General features: G+C 36.7%; 1 protein-coding gene across 4 annotated transcripts; it reads left to right on the top strand.

Annotated features, from left to right (window-relative positions):
* Positions 1–1,538: 1,538 nt before the first annotated feature.
* rad51ap1 (RAD51 associated protein 1) lies at positions 1,539–12,596 on the top strand. Of its 4 annotated transcripts, none has more exons than XM_063004903.1 (11): positions 1,539–1,731; positions 2,495–2,541; positions 4,922–5,033; positions 5,150–5,232; positions 5,339–5,407; positions 7,534–7,608; positions 8,135–8,284; positions 8,376–8,543; positions 9,850–9,990; positions 11,197–11,250; positions 12,252–12,340. In XM_063004903.1, exons 1-10 carry the CDS (start codon positions 1,715–1,717, stop codon positions 11,223–11,225), a joined length of 891 nt encoding a protein of 296 aa, XP_062860973.1. In that variant the 5' UTR covers positions 1,539–1,714; the 3' UTR covers positions 11,226–11,250; positions 12,252–12,340. The 4 variants fall into 4 exon arrangements, with proteins under 4 accessions (XP_062860973.1, XP_062860956.1, XP_062860964.1 ...); XM_063004886.1 differs by having other exon boundaries at positions 11,179–11,250; XM_063004894.1 differs by lacking the exon at positions 12,252–12,340 and adding an exon at positions 10,300–10,334 and having other exon boundaries at positions 11,179–11,231.
* Positions 12,597–18,544: the final 5,948 nt, after the last annotated feature.

The following is an 18,544-nucleotide window of genomic DNA, read 5'->3' as shown; positions in this document are numbered from 1 at the left end:
AATTGGTTAGGAAAAAGAATTATCACTAAAACTACAAAACATTGTTTTAATGTTATTACTTTTAATAATTGTCTTATTTTATAGCTTGCATGACAACTGGTTTAACAGCAGTTTCAAGAGCTGAATGTGTGGAATTACAAATAAACAATGTGGATATCAGAACAGTGATGTTTTGTTTTGGCAAAATAAAAAATTATTTTTACTTATTTGCCATTTATTAGCTACATAAAATTATATAATATTATATATAAACTTGATTATCACAGTCCTGATAATCCCAATGCCATAGGGTCACTGTTTAATTTGAATTTTAACTGTATAACATATTTTATCACATCCCAGAATACTTGTTGTACTTTATAGTTATGATCCTGTTATAGTTCCTGTTTAGTGTTTTTTTTTTTGCTAACTAACTTTGGTACTTTTGATGGCCAGGTGTAAAAAAACGGTGAATTATTCAGACTTCCTGGGTGATAGTGATGGTAAGGCATGCCTGGCGCTCTACCGAACAATGGATTACAATTCTTTTGAATTACATTCTCTTGGTTATTGTTTTTATGATTGATGTGGATGCCACACAGACGAACTCTCAAACCATGCCAGAAAAAGTCAATACTCCCATCATCCAATATCTGTATCGAGTCATATTGTATGGATGGCTATATGTATTTTATTTCTTGTATTTGTCACCCATTTTTAATCATATATAATTACATATGTAAAATGTAAAAAAAAAAAGAATACATTTAAAGTTTTTGACACTAAATTTAGTATTGAATACATTAAATAACAAAAATATTGTTATGTAGGTGAGAACTCCCATCTATTGTATAAAAAAAAATCATAAATAAGGTATAAAAACCTGTTGAATGTAAATATTTTCTGTATCCAACTGTTGTAGAGAAATTGGTTAGGAAATAAAATATTACTAAAACTAATATTAATTAATTAATTAATGTTATTAATTTTAATGTATTGTAATTGTCTTATTTTATAGCTTGCATGACTACTGGTTAAACAGCAGTTTCAAGAGCTGAATGTGTGGAATTATAAATGAGCAATGTGGATATCAGAACAATAAAGTTTTGTTTTTATTAATTACTAGATTTACTTCAGTGTTTAACAGCGTCAGCAGATTCGTCTCCCTCTGAAACACACACACACACACACACACACACACACACACACACACACACACACACACACACACACACACACACACACACACACACACACACACACACACACACACACACGTACGTGTTTTGGAAGGAAAATATTACAAATGTAACCAGGAAGGTGATTTAAATAAAGTCGCATATTAGTCAAACATATAGATCCGCAAAAGACAGAATACGTTTATTTTTGAAATACGATTATTACGAATCTGTAATTTGAAATGTCAGCTGAGTGTTCGTGGTTTGTTTTCAGGCGGGTTATTTTGAGCAAGTTGCTGGTCCTACGTTCTTAGTTAATGACTATTGCTTTATTAATTTTAACATTTATTATCTTGTAGCTTAAATATAAATACTAACGATATATGTGGTTCTTATCTAAGATTTTACACTCGGAGACACTCGGAGTCCAAACTTAACCCACTCAAACATGAATTTGTAGCAGTTAGCTTAGCGTTAGGTAGCCGAGCAAAAACTCCGAGCATTATACAGTACATCTGTAGAAACATCAGCAGTTTGTCCTGTCTGCTTCCTTAAAAATGGACCGAACACCTAGGTATGTCTAAACCTTTTTGTTTTCCTCTTTTTTATACCATATTATAGGTTAACTTTATGTGTTCATGTCTCATAGTCGTTGCTTTTGATCATTTTTGAGTAACGTAAGATCACAGTGTCCCATACAATTACATATGATCTACAGTTGAATTCTTTATTTATTTATTCATGTTTGGAAAGCTGATCAGAGATTGCTTCCTTCTTTTATGTTTCTGCATTTATGCAATATCGATACCTCGTTTTGCACGAATTCTCCCACTTTAAAGCAGTTTTATAATGAACAAAACTAGGCTAATTTATCATTTAGGACTGGATATGAGCAGGACAAACTAATTTACAAACAATCCAGCTGTAATGTAACAGTAAACTAAAAAAGCTGAACTGGATATGATTTCTCTGATTAATTCATATGGGTTTAAGTTGAGATCATGCATAGATGCAGATGAGGTTTAAATGTATTAAAGTACATTGACGCTTTCTGCAAGATTTAAATAAATGCCAAACATTTCGGCTCATTGTCTGTTATTTTAGTAACTGTCTGAAAGAGAAAGACTTTTTATTTTATTTTAGTGAATCAAATGGAACAAATAACTTCACTAGACTTATACACTAAATGCCATAGGGTCACTGTTTAATTTAAATTTTAACTGTATAACATATTTTATATCACATTAGAATACTTGTTGTACTTTATAGTTATGATCCTGTTATAGTTCTTTATTTTATTTTTTTTGCTAATTAACTTCGCTACTTTTGATGTCCAGGTGTAAAAAAACGGTGAATTATTCAGACTTCCTGGGTGATAGTGATGGTAAGGCATTACTTTTTTCCTTTTTGATATTTCAGTTCTATAAACATACAAACAGGTGACAAATTAAGTAAAAGCTAACATTAAGTTCCTCACTAAAGTGTTAAGCAATCAAAAGCACCCTCAAAGTGCATCTGCAATGAATGCCTGGCACTGTACCGAACAATGGATTACAATTCTTTTGAATTACATTCCCTTGGTTAATGGTTTTATGATTGAGGTGGATGCCACCGATGCACGCTCAAACCATGCCAGAAAAAGCCAAGACTCCCATCACCCAATATCTGTATCAAGTCATATTGTATGGATGGCTATATGTATTTTATTGCTTGTATTTGTCACCCATTAATTAATATCTTATACAAACACATAGACTTTATTATGTATCCCTTGGATGTAAATAAACCTAATGTTTTATTAGGTACACTTACTATATCAATGCACTTTGTAACTTATCTTTTGCCACTAAGCTTCCGTCTATCTGGCTCTCAGTGGGAAAAAATTTTTTAGGTAACCCCCTATTGATCAGGTATTATTTGGGTGGTGGAGTATTTTTAGCTCAGGCTTGAAGCTGACTTGGTAAAAATGTGTTTGTAGTACATGTTCGCATTGTTGGCAATTATATACTTATATAGCAGACCCATATACAGGGCTGTTAAAAGTATTTGCCTCTTCCTTAATTATTCTTTTTCGTATATTGGTCACACTCATTTATTTCAAATCTAATTTAATTTAGTTAATTTAATTTTAATTTAAATGAAAACATGAATAAACACAATTTACTATAATTTTTACATCTATTTCTTTTATAATATTTAAAAAACTGTATTAATTTTCTTTGAAAAGAAAAGGGTCATCCAACACCACCCGGCCCTAATGCACCCTTACGTACTTAACCAAATGTGAAAGATAATTGGGTTTAATTACACTATTATATACTGGTTAGTAGGTCACTAAAAGTAAGTAAAATGTCTTTACAAGCAGCACATTATGCTGTGATCAATTGACATTCCAAATAGATGAAAAACACACTGATCAGTCATAACATTAAAACCACCTCCTTGTTTCTACACTCACGGTCCATTTTATCAGCTCCACTTACCATATAGAAGCACTTTGTAGTTCTACAAGTACTGACTGTAGTCCATCTGTTTCTCTACATGCTTTGTTACCCCCTTTCCTGCTGTTCTTCAATGGTCAGGACCAGTACAGAGTAGGTATTATTTGGGTGGTGGGTCATTCTCAGCACTGCAGTGACACTGACATGGTGGTGGTGTGTTAGTGTGTGTTGTGCTGGTATGAGTAAATCAGACACAGCAGCGCTGCTGGAGTTTTTAAATACCGTGTCCACTCACTGTCCACTCTATTAGACACTCCTACCTAGTTGGTCCACCTTGTAGATGTAAAGTCAGAGACGATCGCTCATCTATTGCTGCTGTTTGAGTTGGTCATCTTCTAGACCTTCATCAGTGGTCACAGGACGCTGCCCAAAGAGCACTGTTGGCTGGATATATTTTTGGTTGGTGGACTATTCTCAGTCCAGCAGTGACAGTGAGGTGTTTAAAAACTCCAGCAGCATTGCTGTGTCTTATCCACTCATACCAGCACAACACACACTAACACACCACCACCATGTCAGTGTCACTGCAGTGCTGAGAATGATCCACCACCTAAATAATACCTGCTCTGTGGTGGTCCTGACCATTGAAGAACAGCATGAAAGGGGGCTAACAAAGCATACAGAGAAACAGATGGACTACAGTCAGTAATTGTAGAACTACACAGTGCTTCTATATGGTAAGTGGGGCTGATAAAATGGACAAGTGTCTGTAGAAACAAGGGGGTGGTTTTAATGTTATGGCTGATCAGTGTATGTTTGTATAAAAACTAGGACAAGGACTCCAGCAAACCACTGTGAGACAGGATTACCTCCAAACAGAGAAAACATCAAATTCAAATGTCTTTGTAGTGACCTTGTCATAGTCCTACCCATTGAGATGGTATAACTTCATGCATGTAGGACCTTCAATGTGTCTGAATTAAAAACTTAGGAAATTAGGAATAAATATTCTTCACAATTATGTAATACTTTAAGGCTGCTGAAAGTGACACAAGTTATTGGTTAAAAGGGTTGATTACTGTACTACATAACTAAATATAATAGTAGGCTGTCTTTGTGTTTAAAAATTTGAAATTATTAAGTGTGACAAATATTCAAAAATAACAGAATTCTTCCACGTCATTATAGCATCACCATATAAAATGGCCAGTGTGGTGTATTATGTGGGTTTATTCAATTGAGTGTATTTTTTGTAAGCCTTTACTACATCATTAGTAAAATGCTTAATAAACATTTCTAACTGTGTGTTTAATGTGAAAACAGATGAGGACTTTGCCACAGTAAAAGCCCCTCCGAATAAAAAAGCTTGTGCATCGCAGCATGTGAAAATTGAAAAAGAAACAATTGATGTAACTGTTAAAGAATGCAAAGAAAGGTATAACTATATTTTACTATTAGAAAGGCATAAAATATTTAATTGAAGAAGAGCAATTATCAGACTAGTTGTGTCTATGTCAAACTGTAGCTGTTTTTTGTAAATGTGTTTTGCAGAGTGCCTTTGGATGATAGAAAGTATCAAAGAGATTTAGAATCTGCACTGGCTCTTTCTTTGTTCCAGACTTTTGAAAATGCAGGTTTGTATAATTAACCATTGTTGCATATGTTGTTATATTTATGTTTTTGGTACATACTATACGATTCATATTAAGCTAACCAGAATTTGTACTTTTTGCTCTAAAGAACATGATAAGTCTCATGAAGATTTACCTCCTGTGCTAACACATTTCCGTGAAAAGGACCTCTGCTTAGGTAATACAGAAATGTTCTTTAACATATATTAATAATAATTGAATAATATTATAATCATATTTTTAAAATAATAATAAAGGAATACAGGTGCAATCGGAAATATTTAACCACAAAGAAAATAAGGATTTATAACAAATCTTTTCTGAAGAGCTTGATTTTGCTTTAATTTAAGTCTATTAGTTGAATGATACAGCAAATGAACGAACAAAATGAACAATGTGTTTTAGTGTAGCAGGATATTTTGTTAAAATGGCCATGTCCCAATTATTCAACCCCAACATAATATTGCTGATTCTAAAACCTACTTCTAGTCAGTTTGACCTAAATTTAAATTACAGCATGGTTAAACTATTGCTAACTCAATAAGGACCATTCATTTGCTACAGTTATGATATGTTATATAAACAGCACCCAGAGATGTGTTCAAGGTGTGTTTTACCATGGTCAAAACTACAAAGCTGCCTGAGAGAGAAGATACTTTAACAAGATCCTAGACACACCATTAGAATTATTGTCTACAAGTTCCACACTTATGCTGCAACAACAAACCTGCCTGGCCATTGGAGAAAGCCCAAAATTTTGTTCTCAGGCCTTAGCAATCTCATCAGGACAACAAAGAAAAAAACGTGTGTTACTACAAAATACTTAAAAGATGACCTGATAAAGGCTGGGACAGGTGTGTCAGTGGCAACCAAAAATATCACTAAGAAACCAAGGACTTTGTGGCTGGCATACGTCACTCTTAGCCAAGAAGCACATGAAGAGTAGATTGTAATATGCAAGAAGGAATGAATTCTGGGACAGTGATGGAACTTTTGGCCATATGGATCAGCAGTTTGTCTGGCACACAAAAACCACCAGAATACTGTCCCCACAGTCAACCATGCAGTTGGGTCAGTGATGATGTTTTTTCTGCTGCAGCGACTGGCTATCCTGACCATGTGACATTTTGAAAAGAAATTAAATGTGGTAAAATTTATCTTTGTGATAATTGGCTTTTCCAGCAAGACAATGATATCAAGCACACTTCCAAGCCAATCAAAGCTTGGTTAAGGAATTAGTCCTGGAATATCCTATAGTGGCCTTCTCATCTGCCAGATTAAAATCCCATAGCAAAGCTTCAATTAAATTTAAATAAAGGAATTGCAGCTTAAAGCAATCAAACCTCAGTGAGCTGGAAGCTTTTAAATGAGAATAATGGGTGAAGATTCCACAATAGAGCTGACAGAGACTTGTTAGTACTTACTGAAATTGTTTATTAGAAGTTATCCAGGCAAAAAGATGTTTCACCAAGTCTTAAAGGCTGGGGGTTGAATAATAGTGCACAAGGACATTTGTCAGGATACATTTTGAGTATAGATAAAAACATTTAGTTATGTCAGCTTATGTTATTAAAGTTGCTTTTATGTATCTATACATATTCTTACTCTGTTTACTGATGTTTAATATTTAGGGCACGTGGGCAGCACGGTGGCTTAGTGGGTAGCGCTGTCGCTTCACAGCAAGAAGGTCCTGGGTTCGATCCCCAGGTGGGGTGGTCCAGGTCCTTTCTGTGTGGAGTTTGCATTTTCTCCCCGTGTCTGCGTGGATTTACTCCGGGAGCTCCAGTTTCCTCCCACAGTCCAAAGACATGCAAGTGAGGTGAATTGGAGATACTAAATTGTCCATGACTGTGTTCGATATAAACTTGTGACCTGATGAATCTTGTGTAATGAGTAACTACCGTTCCTGTCATGAGTGCAACCAAAGTGTAAAACATGACGTTAAAATCCTAATAAACAAACAAACAAAAGCATAGCGGTTATTGATTGAAAAGTTGCTGGTTCAAGTCCCACCACTGCCAAGTTGCAACTGTTGAGGCTCTTAAAGTCCTTAACTTAAAATTGCTTGCATTGTGTTGTGTCACAATTGTAAGTCACTTTGGATAAAAGTGCCTGCTAAATGCTATAAATGTATTAAGAGTTCTTGTTATACATTTTTACTTTCAATTTTAAAAACATCACCATAATACCTTTTAATGTAAGGGGGATTTAATATTTTAGTTTGCAACTGTATATAGTGTTTATTGCAACTATATATAGCACTTATTAAGTTTTCTCAAGCTAACTTCTTATTTGTTCATCAAGATGGTAAACCAAACCAGCCTCAGCAAGATTTACCTCCGTTGCTGTCCAACTGTAGTGTGGATGTGACCTGCTTTGGTAAAAATCATTTCTTCATTTAAATATATTTAGTTATAGGGATTTGATGTTTTTTGGCACAGTGTAGCTTTACACAATAAATTGTTTTGTTAATTTGTTTATAATATTACATATTACAAAGTAATGTGGTAGAACACAACTGAAAGATAAGGGGTAGGTTTTTGCTCTTGGCACATGTTAATCAAATTTGGGGTCTGGGTGTATAACGTCTTAAAGATTTTTAATCAAGTTTTTGTTATAATACATTAATGACGTTTGTAAAACATTGAGAAAAACCAAATGTGCCACATACTGCCCAGTGAAAACAGGTACATTATGCTGTTTAAATATAAAAAATGTATAAAATGTAAAATAATTTTAATTAATCAGACCTGATGACTTGTAAGTGCACAGACTTAGTGGCTTTTAGAGAATTTGCCCTTGTGATATAAGAAGAGTGTCTTTTTGAGCAAATTAAAGCTTTTATATTTAGGTCTTTGTTGTGTACCATAAATCTATCAAATTAATCGACTCTTCATGACTTTAGGTTTAGATGAGATCACAAGTGAGCAGCCTTCAACACCTGCTTCATGCAAAGAAAAGAAGTCCCAAAAAGCAACTGGCCAGCAGAGACGAGTGTTGGCAGAGATAAATGACAGTAAAGAGGATGAAGACTACAAACCTCAAAACACACCTGGTATATCATTACACTCCACTGACTTTATTTTGATGTGAAATACATGTAATGCTTGTCCATTCTAATGCTTCGGTTTCTTACATTTATTTAGAGAGTGACTCGGAGTTCAGTGATCAGGACGAGAGTGATGATGAGTTCACTGTAAAGAAAAAAGGAGGAAAAAATAAAACAAGCAAGAGTGAGAAACAGAAATCCTGCAAGAGTGCTAAGAAAGAGAAGAAGCCCCTGAAACCGCAGAAGGCCAAATCACAGCCCACAGGTTCCACACCTTTGTACAATTATCCAGATATCATGAACATCAGTTTATGTTACAGACTTATTCCAAAATTGATTAAATTCATTTTGTCCCTCAAAATGCTGGCCGCCTGGCCAAACTAAGCGATCGGGGAAGACGGGTCTTGGCCAGTGAGGTGTGCAGGAACCCGAGGGTCACTCTGACAGAGCTCCATCGTATCCTTGTGGAGATGGGAGAACCTATCAGAAGATCAATCATCCAGGCAGCACTCCACAAATCACGGCTTTATGGTAGAGTGGCCAAACTGAAGCCACTCCTCAGTAAAAGGCACATGGCGGCTCGCTTGAAGTTTGCCAAAAGGCACCTTGAGGACTCCATGAGAAACAAGATTCTCTGTTTTGATGAAACCAAAATTGGACTTTTTGGCCTGAATACCAAGTGCATTGTCTGGAGTGATCCCTACAGTGAAGCATGGCGGTGGCAGCATCATGGTGTGGGAATGTTTTTCAGCAGCAGGACCGGGGTGACTAGTCCTGATAGAAGAAAAGATGAATGCAGCTAAGTACACCAAGATCCTTTAAGAAAACCTGCTCCAGAGCACTCTGGACCTCAGACTGAGGCAAAGGTTTACCTTCCAACATGACAACGACCTTAAGCACACAGCCAAGATAACAAAGGAGTGGCTTCGGGACAATTCTGTGAATGTCCTTGAGTGGCCCAGACTTAAACTTGATTGAACATCTCTGGAGAGATCTAAAAATGGCTGTCCCCCGATGCTCCCCATCCAACCTGATGGAGCTTGAGAGGTTCTGCAAAGAAGAATGGGAGAAACTGCCCAAAAATAGGTGTGCCAAGTTTGTAGCATTGTACTCAAAAAGACTTGAGGCTGTAATTGCTGCCAAAGGTGCTTCAACAAAGTATTGAGCAAAGGCTGTGAATACTTATGTAGATGTTTTATTTTTAATAAATTTGCAAAAATTTCAAACAAACTTTTTTCACTTTGTCATCATGGGGTATTGTGTGTGTAGAATTTTGAGGGGAAAAATTAAATTTAATTCATTTTGGAATAAGTCTGTAACATAACAAAATGTGTGAATAAAGTGATGCGCTGTGAATACTTTTCCGATGCACTGTAGTCAGTCAACATTTGGTCTTTTATTAAAGCATGTAGTTACCAGCAGTTTAACACACCTAGTAACGCTGCTTTATGTATGCATATCTCTAAGTTGTAAATGTATAATCAAGATTTAAACTAAATATGTCAGAAGAGTTATAACTTTTTAAACGTCTCATGTACCTTCCTCTTTTTTCTTTTCATCTGCTCCTGCAGCCAGAAACAAAGCACTTAGTAGTCCAACTGTTGAACAATCAGTGCCTGCACTAAGGCAAACTCCAACCACTCCTCCTATGAGAAAAAACACATTATATTCCAGTCCTGCTGGAGGTAAAGTGCCAAAATGGACTCCCCCTGGTAAGCCTTCATTTATATTGCACATCCTATTACTTTTAAATGATGCCTTATTGATACTTTAATATTACATCTTTTAAAATGAGGCCTATATATTAATCAAACTGCACCCTTTTTGACAAGAATTAGGGAGAAAGTTGGCTTTCAGTGTGCAGATTTTACTAATGTATTTTATATTGTGGTCTGTGATCAGAATAACCAATATTTTAAAATGATATAGATTATTTTCAGAGAAACACAGTGAAAGAAAATGCCAAAACAATAAACTTAACAACAATTATGATGACTAAATGAGCAATTGTACTATTGCAGATCTTTCATGCAGTATGAAGCTAGACAAGTCCTTTGTAAGTTTGAATTACTTTACAATGACCAAATGAAGTGTTTTAGTCCTCATTCCAAATTCTTGATTCTTTTTATTATGTTCTTAGTAAGAGAAGTAAGGAATCCAGGAAAGAAATATGTACATGACAGAATTGTATAATCAGGCATAATTAGTCAGAACATTTTAAAACTATACATTGATCAACCATAACATTAAAACCACCTCCTTGTTCCTACACTCACTGTCCATTTCATCAGCTTCACTTACCATATAGAAACACTTTGTAGTTCTACAAGTACTGACTGTAGTCCATCTGTTTCTCTGCATGCTTTGTTATCCCCCTTTTATTCTGTTCTAAACACCTCACTGTCACTGCTGGACTTAGAATAATCCACCAACCAAAAATATATCCAGCCAAAAGCGCCCTGTGGTAGGAGTGTCTAATAGATATGGACAGTGAGTTGACACAGTGTTTAAAAAATCCATCAGTGCTGCTGTGTCTGATCCACTCATACCAGCACAACACACACTAACACACCACCACCATGTCAGTGTCACTGCAGTGCTGAGAATGATCCACCACCTAAATAATACCTACTCTTTAGTGGTCCTGTGGGAGTTCTGACCATTAAAGAACAGCATGAAAAGAGGCTAACAAAGCATGCAGAGAAACAAATTAACTACAGTCAGTAATTGTAGAATTACAAAGTGCTTCTGTATGGTAAGTGGAGATGATAAAATGGACAGTGAGTGTAGAAACATGGAGGACAATTCTTCTCATCAAAAGTGGCTAGGATTGTGTAAAGTACATATATTACTTTTGTCTTGGCTGATGTTCCAGATGACTGTGGAAATACATTTTTCAGTTGTAGTTTATTCTCTAGAACAGACCTGGGCATTGTACGGCCCGTGAGACATCCCCAACCGGCCCGCATGAGGTTCGTGGCAATTAAAAATTAGATGTAAATAAATGTACATCAAACATGCATTACAACAGGATTGATTTTGACGGGAGCGCTGTGTCTTTACATTTCCGTAAGTTTCGATTTATGTGTGTGTGTGTGAGAGTGTATCAGCGTCACCGTAATGCGAACAGAACTGAGCGTGATTGACGGTGGTGTTTTTAACAAGACACAAACTTCTGAAGTATTTATTTACTGAAGTCAGATGTAAAGCTGTTTAACGATCACAATTTAGGCATTAAAGACTTTTTTTAGGACATTTTTATAAAGTTTAACACATCCAGAAATGAAGCAGTTAGGACCAGCTCTGTGAGTTTAAAAAGAATATCCAACAATAACAAAGGACTCAAAAACAAATGAGGTAATTAGACTCAAAACAAAATAGTGTGAAGTTTAAAAACCTGCACATTTTGTTCACATTTGTTTTGGTTTTTTTTTTGCATTTGTTTGTTTAAATAGTGAAATAATGTTGATGTTTTACCCTGCCTGCTTCTAATGTTCTGATTGTAACATCTAAACATTAACAGCTTATTAGAACTGTACAATTTACTGCTTTTAATAAAGAGTGAGCAGTTGTAGCCTAGTGCTTAAGTTACTGGACTAGTAATTAGAAGGTTGCTGGTTCAAGCCCCGCCACAGCCAGGTTGCTGCTGTTGGGCCCTTGAGCAAGGCTCTTAACCCTCAATTGCTCAGACTGTATACTGTAACTGTAATGTAAATCGCTTTGGATAAAGGCGTCTGCTAAATGCTGAAAATGTAAAGTAAATGTAAATAAAGAGATAAAATTAATATTGAGCAGAATTAAGTTCACCTTATTGGTCCGGCCTTCCATAACAGTCCCAGTTTCTTATGTGGCCCCTTGGAAAATTTAATTGCCCACCCCTGCTCTAGAAATAAGATGAAAATAATTAGTGAGTAATTGTTCTCTTAATTGCTACAATATTTAAATCTATTATTTATCTGTTGGTTCTCATCAGGTGTGGTAGGAAGAAGCGGCAGTTCAAGTCAGAGTCCTCCCATTAAGTCTCCTGGTCTTGGTCTGCGTTTAGGACTGTCCCGTCTGGCTAGAGTCAAACCTCTACACCCAAATGCGGTGGCACATTAAGCTGGGCTCATGGAATAAGCAAAATCATTATGAACAAAGATTGCAGGCATCCTCTTAGCAGTATCTGTCTGCACAGCAGCTTTGGCTATAGACTTCTTTCATTTTAATTCATTTCTAAAGACAAAGCTTTATCTTCTGGTCTCCATTTCTTTTATTAGTAACTTTTTATGTATATTTCTACTGTGTGCTCATGGTGATTTTTTTCTAAAGTTTAAATTGTGTAAATATTTAATTTTATTTGTATTAAAAGACTAAATCAAATTACTTTGTGATTTGGTCACTTATGACTCTCTGCAGCATCCTCAATAAATATATAGTATGACCAGTGCAGTTATGTCAAATTCAGAATTAGTAAGACCATATGAGACTGGAACTTTTGTTAAATAAAAACACCAATTTTGAAATTTTCCTTAGATAAATGCTATCATTTATCTAAATATCTAGGGTTTACAAAGAAAAACTTTTGCCATAACATTAAAACCACCTCCTTGTTTCTGCACTCACTGTCCATTTTATCAGCTCCACTTACCATATAGAAGCACTTTGTAGTTCTACAATCACTGACTGTAGTCCATCTGTTTCTATACGCTATGTAGTTCTGTGTAATACCACTTCTTGAAAAAATGAGATAAAAATATTAGAGACTGAAGTTATTATTTAAAGAATACAATTTCAGTAGGCTACTCTCAAAGATATATACTGCATTATCCAATAAATGCTCATCAGTTCAAAATTCTTGATTATAACTTAAATTGTCACAAAGCAGAACAGTTGACTGTCACTGGATTACACAACAGCAACTTTCTGTGTGGAGTTTGTATGTTCTCCCCGTGTCCGCGTGGGTTTCCTCCGGGTGCTCTGGTTTCCTCCCACAGTCCAAAGACATGCAAGTGAGGTAAATTGGAGATACTAAATTGTCCATATATAACCTTGTGTATTGATGAATCTTGTGTAATGAGTAACAACCGTTCCTGTCATGAATGTAACCAAAGTGTAAAACATGACGTTAAAATCCTAATAAACAAACAAACACAACAGCAACTTATACTTAAGTTTATTAGTCTTTACCTGCAAACCTGTCATTTGTGTAGCATAACATACATTTATAAGCAATTACATTTTTTAATAATTGTAATAGTTAAAGTTATTCAGCATATCTGCCAACACTTGTGAAAAATAGCTTTATTATTGGTACAATAAGTAATACAAATTGAATTGCTTTTAATACAAGAAATTCTATTTACAGCCTTTAGCACAGACACCGTTATCCAGAGCAACTTACAATACAGTGCAAGTGCAATTAAGGGTTAGTGGCCTTGCTCAGGGATAACTTGGCCATGGCTTGAACCAATGACATTTAGATCATTAATCTAGGACCTTAACTGCTGAACTACTAATTCTTACATATTTTATATACAGTGGGGTCAAAAAGTATTTAGTCAGCCACTGATTGTGCAGGTTCTCCTACTTAGAAAGATGAGAGAGGTCTGTAATTTTCATCATAGGTACACAAAATGAGAAAAAAAATCCAGGAAATCACATTGTAGGATTTTTTAAGAATTTATTCGTAAATTATGGTGGAAAATAAGTATTTGGTCAATAACAAACAAGCAAGATTTCTGGCTCTCACAGACTTGTAACTTCTTCTTTAAGAAGCTCTTCTGTCCTCCACTCGTTACCTGTATTAATGGCACCTGTTTGACCTCGTTATCTGTATAAAAGACACCTGTCCACAGCCTCAAACAGTCAGACTCCAAACTCAACCATGGCCAAGACCAAAGAGCTGTCGAAGGACACCAGGAAGAAAATTGTAGACCTGCACCAGGCTGGGAAGAGCTAATCTACAATAGGCAAGCAGGTTGGTGTGAATAAATCAACTGTGGGAACAATTGTAAGAAAATGGAAGATATACAAGACCATTGATAACCTCCCTTGGGGTCAAAATGATCATGAGAACGGTGAGCAAAAGTCCAAGAACTACACAGAGGGACCTGATGAATGCAGAGAGCTGGGACCAAAGTAACAAAGGCTACCATCAGTAACACACTACGCCGAGAGGGACTCAAATCCTGCAGTGCCAGGCGTGTCCCCCTGCTTAAGCCAGTACATGTCCAGGCCCGTCTGAAGTTTGCCAGAGAGCATATGGATGATCTAGAAGAGGATTGGGAGAATATCATGTGGTCAGATGAAACCAAAATGGAACTTTTTGGTAAAAACTCAACTCGTCGTGTTTGGAGGAAGAAGAAGAACCCAAGAACACCATACCTGCTGTGAAGCATGGGGGTGGAAACATCATGCTTTGGGGCTGTTTTTCTGCAAAGGGGACAGGACGACTGATCCGTGTTAAGGGAAGAATGAACGGGGCCATGTATCGTGAGATTTTAAGCCAAAACCTCCTTCCATCAGTGAGAGCATTGAAGATGGAACGTGGCTGGGTCTTCCAGCATGACAATGATCCCAAACACACTGCTCGGGCAACGAAGGAGTGGCTCCGTAAAAAGCATTTCAAGGTCCTGGAGTGGCCTAGCCAGTCTCCAGACCTCAACCCCATAGAAAATTTGTGGAGTCCGTGTTGCCCAGCGACAGCCCCAAAACATCACTGCTCTAGAGGAGATCTGCATGGAGGAATGGGCCAAAATACCAGCTACAGTGTGTGCAAACCTGGTGAAGACTTACAGGAAACGTTTGACCTCTGTCATTGCCAACAAAGGTTATGTTACAAAGTATTGAGTTGAACTTTTGTTATTGACCAAATACTTATTTTCCACCATAATTTACAAATAAATTCTTTAAAAATCCTACAATGTGATTTCCTGGATTTTTTTTTCTCATTTTGTCTCTCATAGTTGAAGTGTACCTATGATGAAATTACAGACCTCTCTCATCTTTCTAAGTAGGAGAACCTGCACAATCAGTGGCTGACTAAATACTTTTTGGCCCCACTGTATACTCAAATACCAGTCCTGTATTTTGCACAATAATTAACAACTTTATACATTTTGTTAAACAGATCCTAAATTAAACATGTCTTTTTTAGGTTATTTTGCAGAATCATCTCTGGTGTGTCTGAGGACATCAAATGTCTCCAGACCTCTTTGATCTTTTTCTTTTGTGATTGTTTCTTAATCTCCTTTTAGGACCAGGTACAGTTTTTAGCCTAATTTACTGTTTTTTGTCTCCTGTCTTTTGGTCCACATTTCCTGAGACAGGCTGATGTCTTGTCATCAAAGTGGCTTCATAAGAAGTTGGTCTGAAAAACTGTTGTTAACAATGTGTTCAGTGTACCAGCTCTGCAGAGAACTATGCATTTTGCTTACAAACTCTCAGATGTAATTCTTGTTTTGTTTAAGATCTTATGCTTAACCATCTTATGTTCAACCAAACCATACCTCAGCAAGACCTCTCAGTTGGTCTCTCTTATTTTTAGAGGAAAAGTCAGTGTTACAATTTGTGTCGGTAATGTATCTCCTAAGGTTACCCGACATAGTTTCAATCCAAAGTGGAAATGTTGTACGTTAATGATGCCTGGACAGTAGTATGGATTTTTTTTTTCAAGCAACCCTTTCTTTAATCACATTTAACTTCCCAGAATCAGAGATATGTCTGAAATGAGCAGAGAAGGTTTAATTCCTGTAATGTTTTTGAAAATGTTATCATTGTCAGTTACAGCTGCCCTGTTGTGTGAAGTTTGCTCAGGGTCCCATATGTCGGCTGTGGCAATGAGATCTTCAAATTCTTTAATGTTTTTGAGAACATTATTATTCTTGTTCTTGGTTAACAGGATAGTGCAATGAAATTTAAAAATGGCACGTGCATAATCCATACAGCGCATATTCAGTAGTCCTGCCAGAGCATATGTGCAGCAGTCTTTCAAACACTTGTCACTTGTTTGTTTTCCAATGTTTTTGCCAGAGCTTTAATTACGTGCTGAGTAAATATGTAACACAGTAAAGCTTATATTGTGAGCCCATGTTTAACAAAACTTTCAAGGTATGCAAGAACATTTTTTTTGTTTAATGCCAAAAGCACTCCTTGCATTAATGCCCAGCTATAGTTGGTCTTCACTTTTGGACTCTCAATTTGGTGAACGTTGACTGAAACTGCATCAACCAGAAAAGAACCAATGGAATAGAATGCTCATTGGTAGGCATTTCACAAACAGGTAGTGATGGGAAGTTATGTTGGTCTGTAAGTCAGTAAGTAGTACAAAACATGTTGCTTTTGATCTGGTACTTTGGAAAGAAGCAAAGCAACCCCACATATGAATGGTCTCAGGATGCTTTACTGTTGGCATGACACAGGACTCATGGACTCGCAGCCGCAATGTCCTTGTCTGTGAAGCCCTTTTGATGCAAAGCAATGACGACTGCACATGTCTCCTTGGAGGTAACCATGGTTAACAAAAGAAGACAATAGGCTTGTTCGAGATGAACTGCGCCTCGCCTTGGTGGTCAGCGAGAGCTGCCGGTTGCAGTTGGGGGAGGAGGTTAAAAGAAAGCCGTCAAGTCGGACAGTCGCCACCTGCAACAAACGTGAGCTACAGTGGATCTCGCGGCGTTTGCGTTCTGCATGGCTGATGAAGTGAATGCAGTAGAAATCGCTCTGCTTTTGCGTGAAATCGAACTGAACATTCTTGATCATTGAGCAGGTTAAACCCAGCGTTTGTTTTCCAAATCCATAGTGGTGAATATAGATGACCATAAAGTGTCAAACTAAGTTTCTGTAAAATCTGTAAATAAATATAGTTTTACTCATCATTCATTTATCTTGTAGATTGGTGAAAAAGAAAAGTTCTAACAAACATGTTATCAAACACATATTTATGTTATTGAATAGATTTAAATATTTGTCTACAACAATTTAAATGAATAGACCTAAACTAAGTAGCCTATTTTTCAAGACTGTCTATTGAAACATTTCACATGAAAACGTGAATACATAATTCCAAATATATGGTTTGTTCAAGGTAGAATTAGTGAATATGATAAAACAATGTACGTAAAAGTGTTCTAGAAATAATTAGATGGAAATTATAAAGTGCACTCAATCAGACCTTAATCATTATGGTTGTGTATATGGTAAATAGACTGCAATTATATTGTGTCAAAGTGGCTTAAAGTCCAAACTGTCTAATTATATTGTCTACATAAGGACTTAATCACATTTACCCTTCTTTAGGCTTGTTCCAAAAATACAACATTTTGTAGAGGATGTTGTCCCCCTCTATAGTCTCTCAGAATTTAGAGGTCATTTCAGACTCTCCAAAGGACAAGTGGGGGTACGATATGATAACCTTCTTTTCTCTCACTTACTATGTAGGATCTTATAAGCACCATTGGCCCTGTCTACAGTATATGAATCCACAGCAGACAAAATTGCCACTGACAAAGTGTCCTAGCCTGTCTATGGACACTGTCGAACCAGGAGTCATATATATATATAGGGGTATTTCAGACAGATTCAATATCACAAAATCCACTCTTGCCAAACATCTCCATGAGTCTTGTACTCACATGGCACACCACATTTCCTGGCCTTTAGGACAAACCCTGCACAATTCTTTGTTAGGCTTTCAAGCAGCTGGATTTCCAAACACTATCTGTGCAGTAGATGGATGCCACATTCATATTCAGAAGCCACACTGTGACAACCCCCTGGCATATTTTAACAGGAAACAGTTCTATTCTATCATTCTCACTGGATTTTGTGACAGTCACCGGCAGTTCACCCACATCAGCGTGGGTCATCCTGGTAGCTGGCATGATGCCAGAGCCTTTCGCCTCACAGAGGTTGCTTGTCTTTTAGAAGAAGATCCCCTGTCTGTCCCTGGTCCCACAAGGGATGTATATAATTGGGGATTCAGCCTACCCTCTATTGCCCCAACTGATGAGGCCTTACAGAGACAATGGGCACTTGACAGCTAGGCAGAAGCGCTTTAATAGAAAACTAAACACTGGCCGTGTGGTCATTGAGCATGCCTTCGGCAAAGTTTAGGAGACTCCGATGCCTGCACATGAGGAATGTCCAGTCCATCAGCTCAGCAGTGTCTGTTGCATTCTACACAGTGTTTGCTTGGAGCCAGGAGACCATGGCGATGATGTGCAGGATGAAGAGGATGATGAACAGCATTCACTACAACCTCACAACCAAGATGTAATTCATTAT

Source organism: Trichomycterus rosablanca, chromosome 1 (genome assembly GCF_030014385.1).
Source record: "Trichomycterus rosablanca isolate fTriRos1 chromosome 1, fTriRos1.hap1, whole genome shotgun sequence".
Taxonomy (NCBI): Eukaryota; Metazoa; Chordata; class Actinopteri; order Siluriformes; family Trichomycteridae; genus Trichomycterus; species Trichomycterus rosablanca.
Note: the sequence above shows the minus strand (reverse complement) of the source record. Positions and strands in the feature narration are given on the sequence as shown.

Bases quoted from the DNA above. Each gene is read 5' to 3' on its own strand.
- rad51ap1 (XM_063004877.1), top strand. The intron at 7,609-8,134 runs GTAAAAATCATT...TCATGACTTTAG, and splicing joins TGTGGATGTGACCTGCTTTG to GTTTAGATGAGATCACAAGT. The intron at 9,991-12,251 runs GTAAGCCTTCAT...GGTTCTCATCAG, and splicing joins GCCAAAATGGACTCCCCCTG to GTGTGGTAGGAAGAAGCGGC.